The sequence below is a fragment of the Cibotium barometz genome, chromosome 44, assembly GCF_041138505.1.
Source record: "Cibotium barometz isolate CiBa-2024 chromosome 44, ASM4113850v1, whole genome shotgun sequence".
NCBI lineage: Eukaryota > Viridiplantae > Streptophyta > Polypodiopsida > Cyatheales > Cibotiaceae > Cibotium > Cibotium barometz.
The window spans coordinates 22664431-22676885 of NC_141089.1; the positions used below are offsets into that span (position 1 = coordinate 22664431).

The 12455-nt window shown below is 41.0% G+C and overlaps 1 protein-coding gene across 1 annotated transcript; it reads left to right on the plus strand.

Annotated features, from left to right (window-relative positions):
- The first annotated feature begins 3655 nt into the window (after positions 1-3655).
- On the plus strand, positions 3656-5363 carry LOC147613090 (CCG-binding protein 1-like). The gene is made up of 3 exons (XM_086782397.1): positions 3656-4076; positions 4165-4238; positions 4574-5363. Exons 1-3 carry the CDS (start codon positions 3818-3820, stop codon positions 4982-4984), a joined length of 744 nt encoding a protein of 247 aa, XP_086638523.1. The 5' UTR covers positions 3656-3817; the 3' UTR covers positions 4985-5363.
- The last annotated feature ends 7092 nt before the right edge of the window (positions 5364-12455 follow it).

The following is a 12455-nucleotide window of genomic DNA, read 5'->3' on the forward strand; positions in this document are numbered from 1 at the left end:
GTGAGAGGACAGTTGACTTGCATTGTGGTGTGAGCGACTCCGTAGTGACAGAGTGGAGGTGGAGATTGGAGGATTGGAACTTCTACAAGCAATCTTGGAGAGCCTCAAGGGACGTGAGCTCAGAACTTGGTAAGTACCCTACGACGGTTGTTTTCTGCTACTTGTTCCATTGGTGAATGTGTAGAGTTCTCTTGGGAGGTGTAATAGGCCATAACACATGAAAAAACAACATAGACTTAGACCGATTCCTCCATCACAAAGAGGATCCATTGAGAGAATAAGGGAGTATATCTACATCTCTCTCTCTCTCTCTCTCTCTCATTGTCATGAAAATACAACACAAACTCGGAGCGATTCCTCCATCACAAAGAGGATCCACTGAGAGAGAGAAGAAGAGAGTACAGTTTGATATCATGTATTAATTGCTGAGAGATTCATATTCCCATCATTATATCCATACAATTTGCTCAATGGCACTAAAACCTCGTTAACACTATGCTCATCTAGTTCTACACATACTATGTCTCTCCTTATATCCATACAATTTGCTCAATGGCACTAAAACCTCGTTAACACTATGCTCATCTAGTTCTACACATACTATGTCTCTCCTTAAAACTCTCACAACTCGTGAGGTTTCCAGTCCCAACAAAGAGGTCTAGCATCACATCTCTAAGAATGGTCAAGGACTCCAACACCTTCTTCCAAAAAGCTCTTCCATGTTGTAACGAGAGAGAGAGAGAGAGAGAGTAGTAGAAAATTAGAGAGGAGGGAGAGAAAGAGAATCCCTCCCCCACCCCCCAAGTGGCAAGCTCGCCGCTTGCACCACTTGGGGGTGGGGGTGGGGGTGGGGGCGGGGTTAAAAAAACAATAAATCCTTTTTTTTCAACTTTTTTCTTTTCCCTTCCCCACCCCCCCAAGCTGGGGGAGGGAATTCTCTCTCTCTCTCTCTCTCTCTCTCTCTCTCTCTCTCTCTCTCTCTCCTTTGTGTGTGTGTGTTTGCAATTGGTCAAGAAAACCAAGGTTTTTACCCTTCCAAAGCTTGCAAACTAAATGTTTTAAACCTACTGCAAAACAAGATTGAAAATAATAAAATGTACTACAAAACCAAGGTCAAAACTTGCAAATTAAATGTTCTAAAACCTACTCCAACACAAGATTGAAAATAACAAAAACTACTGCAAAACCAAGGTTTTCACCCTTCCAAAACTTGCAAAGTAAATGTTCTAAAACCTACTACAAAACAAGATTGAAAACAATAAAACACACACATTTGAGTCTCCAATAATGTTTTACTCCTTTCAGAGTGTGACTTCCTAATTGACACCATGGAATATTGTGGTTGATCCTAATAGTGGATTGGATTTGGAGCTAAGTGGTAATGCTAGTAATGCCATATATGTTTAATACTAGTAAGAGCCATATATGTGTCATTGGGAACTTTGCTAAAGAGCTGCAAATGGAACTCCCCAATAGCCCATTGGTTGGATCTTCACTCCATTCTCACACTTGAGAGTTCTATAGCCATTGAGATGTGGAGGGAGGGCTTGATGGAGATCAAGGAAGGTCCCTACACCTAGTTCAAGCTCATAAGAAGAAAAAAGAGAGGTGAAACTCATGCAAGAGAGAGTCATTCACTGTTCCTAACCAAGTAAGCTTCCATCTAGCTATGCAAGGATCAAAGAGAACATAAGCAAGAGAGTAGAGAGGAGAGGAAAGAGACCTCACACATAGTTTATTATAAAGGGGAATGATTGGGTATTGCTTAATGTAAAAATTGCTTACATGCAAGTGGCTTGTGGTCACACTTGGCCAGCCATGACTTAAAATAATCCATTCCAAGACTAAGCAAGTATATACATGAAGTCCAAGACTTCGGCATTAAGCACATAATAGTAAGGCCACTTTATATACTTTAACATTATCTTACAAAAGATAAAGTTTCATTACAAAAAGAGTCACGATGCCTTAGCACCTTACAAAAGTAGGATAAGCGAGGCTATGTTAAAGGCAATTAACCATTCTTAACTTAGAGATTGGGTAATATGCATGCACTCACCATAGGGGATATCTCCTAGGGGAGTGAGCTACTTTTTTAGTGAAAGCTTGGCCTTCAAGCTAAAATGCTTAATGGCTTCATATATTTTTCCTACAATAGTGGCCCCTTAGCTCTTATTATATGCTGGAGAAAGGTGATGCCCAATCCACTCGGTCCAATTTTCCTTTTCCTTCTTTAACATTCTCCTTCCTGACTTGTTCTTGCTTCTGAACATCTTCTTGGGCTTTATCCTCCTACTCATGTCTGTTTTTCTCCTCTCAATTTTTGTGCTTTGACCTTCTTTTTTACCTCTTGTGCCTTTTCTAGAGATTTCTACCTTACTTTTGCTTCTTCTTTTGTTCTTTTAACTATTTGGCAATTTTGAATGCTCCCCGTTATTTCTCTGCAACTGTTTCTACATGATGTTTCAGTTCTACCCCAACAACTTTACTGCACTATACTACCTTCCTCTTCTTCGACTCCTTATCTTGCTTTATATCCCCTCTTTGATGAAGATGATAAATGCTAATTCTTTGTACATATGACATTGCCAAAGCGCCCTTGAACATAGTTTTTTGTTTTGTTTCTCGAGCCAAGGTCAACTAGGCACAAATGTGCCCTGTTAAACTTGAAAGGCCAAGAGAACAATAATGTTTACATGATGTGGCTAAGCCCCACACTCATTTGCTCTTGTGAAGGGAGACTTGATGGGCTGTGATATAGAACTTCTGAAACATAGGATGTATGCTTAGAAGTTGGGGTGTAAACTCACACCTCATGAGACTGATGAATTGTATAGAGAAGGGGCTAGTAGTGTGCCTAGAGACACAAGGACGACCACCATGACTAGATGTGGTGCCACGAGGACGATGACTAGACTAAATTAGTGCATGGTCATAGTTAGTGTCACTGTCCACATGGTGTTGAACTTGCCTATAAATAGCTACTAGTTGTGCTACGCATTTGTAGCACACCTCCCACACCTATTCGAGCTAATCTTGGTTCCATTCAAGTCATCTAGCATACTTTAGACCAGGTTTGGTGGGTTATGTAATCATGGATGCGGACAATACTTCTCATTCATCCTTTACTTCCCAATCTTTGTGAGAGGGGTGTATGGACACCTCTTGGTTTCCCTATCAGGAGTAAACACCCTAAAGGGGGAGTTTAGATGGGTCATTTGCTAGCATGTATTTTCTTACATCATGCTAAGAAGGACTTGTTAGGAAAGAGGGTGGAAGCCAAAGAGGATAGTTCCACTTTTGTAGCACTAAGGCTAGTTACAAAGGTGTGGGAGCTAGTTGCAAGCAAGATTCAAGCTCATCCCAATCCAAATAAGTTGCCAGTGGGGTTTGCAATGGATAGCGAACCCTCCCGTTGCCCACTTGAAAAACTGGTGACCTTTTGAATTTCAACCTACAAGTTTCAACCGGCGGTTTGTTGCAATTCCTTTGATAGCTTTTTGTATTAACAAAAGCAACTACCCACCAACACTACTTTTTCGCATGTGAAAGGGGCATCTCCTTGGAACGTGTGAACAGGCACTAAGAAGTTGGAAGAAAGTTCTAAAGACAAAAAGGCGTGCCAAGGAGGATATTTTAGGGAGGATATTTTTTTTGCAAACTTTCTATCTTATCCATTATAACTTCACTCTTCGATTAAAAATCTCACTCAATTTGTGGGTTCGATTGTGCAGGCCAAAGCGCGGAGACACGTCTTGAAAACACACACACACGCACACACACACACACACACTCAGTCTCTCCCTCCCTCTTGGCTATGGCCCTCTCACCTTCTCATCTTCCTCTCTATCCCACTTCATGCAACAGCACTGGTCTGTCTGTTACCAGACGACCTTACAACATGTCTATGGCTGTGCCCCCCTCTGCCGTCCTTGCTGAACACAACAAGCAGCCTTCTGTTTCTTCTTCTTCTGACAGTCCTGGCATCCCCAAGATGGAACCGTTCAACCGCAGCAGAATCAGTCGCTTGATCAGGGAGCCCTCCTTGCTTGAGAAAGCCGAGCACGCCCTTTCTGGTAAGCTGTCTTTGCCCAGATGCCGACATTAGAAACCATGGCTATGGTGACTCATCTTCTTGCACTCGCGCTTTGCTTTTCTCTGCAGATCGCTGCACGATTCTCGAAGGTGATGATGCTTATCGATGTTGGGAGGCTCTGTTTGAGTTCGAAAGTTTGAAGGTTTGATGCTTTTCTTGCTCTGTGGGAACCCTAGCAGTAACCCTACTGTGAGACCCTTGACCCTGGTCCTAACCCTAATTTGTTTTGAGGCCCTAAACCTATTTTGAAGCCCCAACCCTAGACCTAGCCCTTTCCTTAGGCCTTGCTGTGCTGACCCTGGTTGTGAAGTCCAGTCACCTTAAATCCATCTTAATCTTGTACGACCTGACCCAACCCTAACCTTCTATCTAAAACCTTAACTCTCACCCTAACTCTTACCCATTCCTCCTCCCTCTCCGTGGTTTCAAGTCTCTTGATATCTTAAATCTGTTTTTTTCCCTTCTTTGGGACTGCAGGAAGAATACACAGCGCAATGTCATGTCGCCGCATCAAGCGAGCAGCCGGCTGCCTGTCGTCCGTTAGAGCGCCTCGAGAATCTGGTGAGGCAATCGGGTGGAGTGGCATCACTGATCAACAATGTTAGGATGTTGGCCAAGGTCAATGAGATGCGCAAGTCTGCGCAGGCCAATGAAGAAGCTCCAACAGTTTCAGAGAGTGTATGCAAGCATGATGGTCATGATGGGGATGGTGATGCTGATGGACATGTTCACTTCTTTCCTGAGCCTGGATCATTACCCCCAAGTGAGGAAGAGTTAGAGCTAGAGAGGAGTGCTAGGATGCCAGAGTCCCCCTTCACCAGGGTGCTTAGGAAGATGGGCAGTCCTTCTTCTTGGTTTAGCCACCCATCTGGCTATGAAACTGTTTGATAGTTTGTGGTAGTTGCCTTTTTTGATCATGTTGAGCAGGTGGCCATGGTAGGGAATAGGTGATACTAGTACTTGGTTCTGCTACTACTAAGGATGTATGAAACATGTATATACTTGGTTGTACAGTAGGATTTTGTAGTATCCCAAATGATTCTGAATCATTTGGAGGAGAGATCAAATGACTGGCTTAGGTTAGGGAGTGATTTGAAGTGGGTGGAGTGGACAATGAAGGGGGAGTGCTCTCTTTATTTGGACAACAAAGGAAGAGCCCATTAGTTCTCTTTTCCTATGTATATATGTATATGTGATCTCCTATTGGCCAATTATCTACCTCGATCACCCAATGGAATAGTTTTCAATCTTAAGATGGTTGAACAGTAATGTGTTCTATTAACTTGTATTATGATCATTATCAACAAATTAGAATTTGACAAATTGGTCTAAATCCACTCAAAGTGAAGTCCATAGGTCTTAGTGTGAGCTCTTACGCATAAATTTATTGTCATTGTGTCCTCTAACCAGTTCTAACAATTCACTTCTTTTGATTTTTTTTAAAAAGTTTTTGCAGGGGTGTTGATTTTACAGTTCCTAAATAGGAAAATGCCTTGATAAGTTTACACGTGTGAATGTGGGTGTTCATTGTATATGGTGTAAGTAGAGAGTTAATATAAGTGAACGTACAAAAATATTCACTTGTTTGGAGATAAAAGATTAAGGTTCGTGTAGTGACGGACAATCCACCTTCATTGTGTAAAGATTTTGCATGTTCTATGTGAACTATTGTCCTTAAGTACTAAAGCCTTCACTTCACTCATGTGCTAGACTTGCTAACTATAATAGTTCACAACCCATTGAAGCCTTTTTTCTTGCCAAGTCATGGCTTATATAGTACTCTTATGCTACTTTTGCAAGCTCTATTTGACCTTAGCTTAGTGCTAAACAATTCTCCATCTTTTTGTGCAATCTACCATAACGATGTAGGTAGTATATATTCTCTATGAGTGAGTTTAGAACTCAAAATTTCCCTTTCCAAAGAGGCTGGAGGCTCTTACATCATCCAAATTCGATTATATGCATATGGGTATGTGATGACGTGTAACAGAATTTATTTCGTTTTTGCCATTGGATCATGGCTTGTAAATTGGGAAAAACTTTGGGCCATACATTGAGTGCATTCAAACATCTAACAATCACATTTTGTAAAGTTGGCACGTGTTTGAGTCATCCAGAGCATCTTAATTGAGTTGGTCTTTCTATCCATACTCTTTGTTTAAGACATTCATAAGATAACCTTGAAATGGATTGAGTTGGTCTTTCTATACATACACTATTTGTATAAGACATTCATAAGGCAACCTTGACATGGATGAATACTATAACACAATGAAGTGAACTAATGATCAAGTTTGAGGGTTAGTGATAATGACAATCCAACAGGGCTATCCAAAAAGGAAGTTAAAAACCAACAAGTCAAGTAAGGTGAAGAATTACATAGTGACTAAGAGTGATGGTACATGGTAGTTAAATTGCTCTAGATAAACCATGAATGCTTACTTGCTTTTTTTACTCCAAAAAGGAAACAAAAAACCAACTAGAGAGGTAGTGTGAACAATTACATAGTGACTAAGAATGATTTCTGTGGTAATCGAATTGCTCTAGATTCTTCAAGCCATGAATGCTTACAATTAAAAAAGGGTAGTAATGATAACGAATGATTGACATGGTAGTTAACTTGCTTTAGATAACTACTTCAAATCATTAATGCTTAAAAATAAAAAAGGGTAACAAGAATAATGGCGAAGAATGACTAACATGGTAATTGAGATTCAAACCATTAATACTTCCGAAAAAAAAGGATAACATGAGTAATGAAACATGCCAAGTAAGAAGGTCCACTTACATGAGTGTCCTCCCAAGGCATACACACATAGGCATAACAATGAAGCAAACCAAGTACATGCAATCCATGGTCATATACACATCAACAATCACCATGAGGATTAGTGAGGGATCCCAATTGGCCAATTGTGCGACATGGAGAGGGAACATGAGCCGAAAGGGGAGGAGAGCATTGTAAGAATAGATGAGGTACGGCCATAGGCCTTATGCCTAAATCTCTCCCTCCTAGAAGTTGTGGTGGACAAGAAGATGGCAAGGAAGGGGAAGATTCCCTTCGAGATGGGATAGAGGTGGAAGGGGAATCGGGTGGCAATGATGCACACCTACAGTACAAGGCCCCAAATTCCTTGGTAATCTAGAGTAGGAGAAGAGAAAGACAAAGACAAAGGAGGAATAGAAGGAAAAGGACTAGAGCTAAAAAGGAGGAGTTGGGACGAGATGAGTTATCTAAGAAGGGAGATAATAATATCTGGCAAAGATGATTTGATGATCTAACTAAGGAGGAATAGAAGGAAAACGACTAGAGTTGAAAGAGAGGATTGGGAATAGATGAGCTAACTACGATAAGGCAAGCATGATTTGATGATCTAAGCCACTCATACTAGTCATGATGAAAGTGACTTTCTAGTTGAAATGAGACATGCCACTTGAGAAGGAGTAGCTCATGTAGATCACCTTCCACATGGATGCGCTCAAGGCTAGAGTCTAAAGGAGCTAGAACATCAAACACAAAAAGTCACACGCCTTTGGCAACTCTCGTTGCCCAATGTTATTTTTAGTAATGTACCAAAAGAATAATATCTCAAAATAGGACATGATTGTTTGATGTAGGAAGTCCTCAACGAGGAGGATATGGTGTATTATTCCACCTATGAGGGAATAAAGACCATCACTATGTTAATTTTTATGTCATTTGTCTAGATATTATGAGGCCATCATTAATGTTAAATAGATCACTATTCAAATCAAGAGCTTACCTAAGCCTTGCAAAAGCATGTGTCGTTGGGTCTTGTCTTAGAGCCGTAATCTGCAACTTCCCTATGTGGGTATGTTAACCACTTTGTTGGTTAACATGGTTTCACCCGCCTAACTTGTCACATAAGGTGCTTTGCCATCTTACCTATGTGAACGGGCACTTATCTTTTGTAAGATGGAACCGGAACATATAAAGCGAGGTTAACATGGTTTCACCTGCTTGACTTGTCATGTATGGTGCTTTGCCATCTTACCTACGTGAACGGGCACTTATCTTTTGTAAGATGGAACCGGAACATATAAAGCGGCCTTACCCCATGAGCTTAATGTCAAATAGGGAAAGTTTACAGACTTAGTGTACATAGTTGCTTATTAAGACTAGCAATAGAGGTCGAACCATTTTTTTTTAAGTTTCGCCGACCTAGTGTGAAAACTAGTCACTTGTATATGTAAGTCATTTTTGATAATTAGCAAGACACAATAATTCCCTTGTAATAGTTTTCTTGTGAGCTCTCATCCTTCCCTCTTCTTGCTTGCTTATTTGAATAGGTGTGATTGTAGGTTTTCCTCTTGCATTATCTTCTTCTTTTCTTGTCTTTTGTGAGAGAGAACCACACAAAGAACGATCTCTTCTTGCCTCCATCTAGGCATTGAGAGTTCATCCCTTTGGCAAAGGAGCATTCTGATGTGACAATGGAGTGAGGACATGATGGACAAGATAGCATACCCACATGGGAAGTTGTAGATTGCAAGGAAAGACCCAATGACACATGCGTAAGCGCTCTTAACTTGAACATATTTGGCACCTCGTAGGCTGGGGCTTAGCTCTGTTTTTTCATCTATTCCAAGCTATTGGAATCATGCAATATTGCACAGTATTGATTAGGAGGTCACACTCTGAAAAACATATGGTTTTGGAGCTTGGATGTGTTTGTTTGTTGATTTTGATTTCTGTTTGAAGTCTATTTTGCATTAGGGCAATCATGTTCATATATTGGTAGGGTAAAACCTTGATTTTTTGATGATTTACATGAAATTGGAGCCCAAGAGGCTTAGATTTCATTGCTTTGATCCAAGAATTAGCTTAGCAATTGTGATAAAGAGTGGAATCCACTTCAAAAACATGAGCATTGAGCTTCATTAGGTTGAATTAGAGTGAAATTATTAATTTTAGTTTATGCATTTCATAATTTGTTCATGCGTTGGTGAATTAATAGAGTAGAAGCATGTAAAATCATCTAAAAACAATTGAAAAAACACTTATTTAGTTACATTACAACCATTAACTCGAATTAAAGATCTTTCTCACCCCATCAAGTTTAAAAATGATAAAAAAACTAGGTCAAACCAGCTATTGGCAGGTAGGGGACATGAGCCCACAGTCTTGTGTGTAAAAAGATGTAAACTTGGACATGTGAGCCTACAAACATGAGCATGGAAATATGAGTTGTGAGTATGGAAACATGAGCTGTGAGCCTGGAGACATGAGCCGTGAGCCTGGACACATGAACCTACAGATGTGAGCTTGGAGGTAGGTATACCTAATATAGTACGAAGCAATTATTATAGCCATACGTATGTGCACACCTACCCATGTCCTTGGAAGACTTTCTTGTTATACAATCTATACCAGCTATAAATTCAAAGGAAAATTCTCGTCCTTCTTAATTATCAAGGAATAAAGTACACTTATTATCTAATACATGCACACCAATCCTGTCTCATAGGCACAATTCCTAGATTTTCGTATCCCAGATAGGCCTATTTCACACCAGGGAAGTACATGAACCGAGTTCATATAGGCATGAGCCTATATATGTGAACCCGAACACGTGAACCTGCATACGTGAGTCAACATATGTGAGCCCAAACACGTGAACCTGTATACGTGAGCTAACAGATGTGATCCCAGACATGTGAACCTTCATACATGAGCCAAGAAATGTGAGTCTAGAGGTGTGAACGTAGACACATGAGCTTAGAGATGTGAACCTACATATGTGAACCTAGACATGTGAGTCTCCTGTAGATGTGAGCTGAGAGACATGAGTCTAGAGGTGTGAACGCAAACCTGATCTAGAGTAATTATTAGAAACGAAAATGCAGTCAATTGTAGTGCATCAAACTAGACCTCCTCAAACCCAGTAAGTCTTTGATTTGTGCAAACGACTAGCACTCAGTAGAGTTCTACCTAGTTAATAGGCTAGACTCCTTCGGATCAACCTCTAGCGAGGAGCTTTGGGAAGAAATGAGCCAACATGAAACACAGACATGAGTGGAGGAACAATGGAACATCTAGAAATAGGACCTGTCGCATGGTTCTTCAAAAAACTATGGATTCACCAATTGGATTTGTAAATAGTGCCTTAAATTTTATGAAGAAGATGTCCTATCTTTAGGCAGTTCTAGTGAAGGAGCGGGAGCATGGATTGGAACCTTAAGGCTCGTTCCCACCGAAAGTAGCCAAACTATGTACGGCGCCGTAATGTTTCAAACATTTGGTGTTGATCCTGAGCTGGGTTTATCCCAAGCAGACCATGACTATCAAATAGCCCAGCAATTGTAGTTACGAAAAATGGGACGTGTCTCTATTACTGTATCACTAGGGATAAGTGTTCCATATAGTACATACAACAGCAGGTGCACACAACGCAAGTAGGAGTCCCGCTCTCTACAGGAGCCCAATATAGAAGTGCCTTCACCATATAAAACTAAGTTCTAGTTCATCTCCATTTGGATGAGGAAAATGGAATGCAATGAAGGGTAAAGAGCCAATCTTATGTACTACCTCCTCACAAAGGGAATCACAAGGGCATTTACAGATGTGTCCTTAGCCCTTTAGTAGACGAGCTTGTAGCCTCAAAGCCAGGTTGACGGAACTAAGTTCCACTTCTTCTCCATTTGGGCGAGGGAAAAAGAACGCAGGGAAGGGTAAAGAGCCAATGTTAGGGACTACCTTCTCACAAAGAGAATCACAAGGGATTTACAGAATGCGTCCAAGGCAATGAAGGACAAGTGCCATTGGAAACCGTATAGCCCCAACCCCATAGGGTAAGAGATCCTACACCTTAAAACATAGAATTGCCTTTTACTACCTCATCACAAAGGGTATTTACAGAATGTGTCCTTAGCCCAATGAGCCTACAACTTAAAAGCTAGGTTGACGAAGAACAAGTGCCATTGGAAACCACACAACCCAACCCCATAGGGAAATAGATCCCATACCCTGAAACAAAGGGTCTCTTGCAACCATCTCCTTATGTTCTACTATCACGTGAATACACAAAGACACGTTGAGGATGGAATTTGAAATAAGAAGGGGGTTTGTGACCAACATAACACCTAGAATCTCAGAGTTGGGAAAAATCAAGACAATCCAAATCTCAAGGATGATGACCAAATTTGATGGAACTGGAGATCCCATTCACTACATCTAGAGAGGTTTGATCAAATTTGTGAGGCCACGGGATGGATTGATGACCCCACCAAGATATGCTCATTTGGACTTTACCTTGAAGGCAAAGTAGGCAAGTGGTTTAGGTCACTAAACCCACTTGAAAGGCAAGCTATGAGGCCTTGATACACACATTCATAGTGGGATTCTTGTCAAATGGATCCATATCACATAGATATATAATCTCAAGCAGGAGGAGGGAGAAACAATGCAAGACTCTATTGCTAGAACCAAGTATCTCCACGTGAGATGTAGCATTCGTAAAAGACTAGATGACTTATCTCTCATCGATCGATTTATGATCGGTCCTAAGAGCAAGAGGCTTTACAAGTCGAGACACTACACCTTTGATGAGTGCTACCCATGAGGCAATATACCTAGGAGATAACTTGCAAAGACAAGGATGTAGAAGCTGTCTACCCAAACCAAGAGATAGGGGACGTGTCATCCAAAGCCTCATCGTCGCCCAAATAGCACACTAAGGACATGACAATGGATGAGTTGGCAAAGAATCTTCTCAACCATCTAGGCTAGTAGCAGTGGTGACAAGGATAGTCCCAAGGGTAATATTAAAGCCAACCCCAGCCACCAACAACTCGAGCAAGACACTCACATCTATTCCCATGAAGATATATATACCATTCGCCTTCTCCTGCACCTTCTATTCCCATGAAGATATATATACCATTCGCCTTCTCCTGCGAGAGTCGTCTCATGTTGCACTATGGGCACTACTTCCTCCTCTCACATCAAATCACTCACACACTCACTACTATAGCATGCATTAGAGAGAAGGTTAGAGAGAGGTTTAGCAAGAGGAAAATCTCAATTTCACAATGGGAGAGTGTCCTTGTATTATGAGAGAAATTACCTTACATACATGGCTATAAGTGTTCTTCACACACTTAAACAATAGCCAGGCACCTAGGCACCCAAAGCTTCTATATGGCCTATTGCTTATACATTTCTTCATCTCATAACACATTGATGCATCCTAGCTCACTATAATAGGCTCTTGGAGTGGGAAACACCATTAATTATCCGTCGGACCTTTATGGGCAACCATCCAAGTTTGAAGCCTTATGCATAAGGCTTATGCCATAAAGCTCATGCTCACGCATAAAGCTAATGCATAAGTATAAA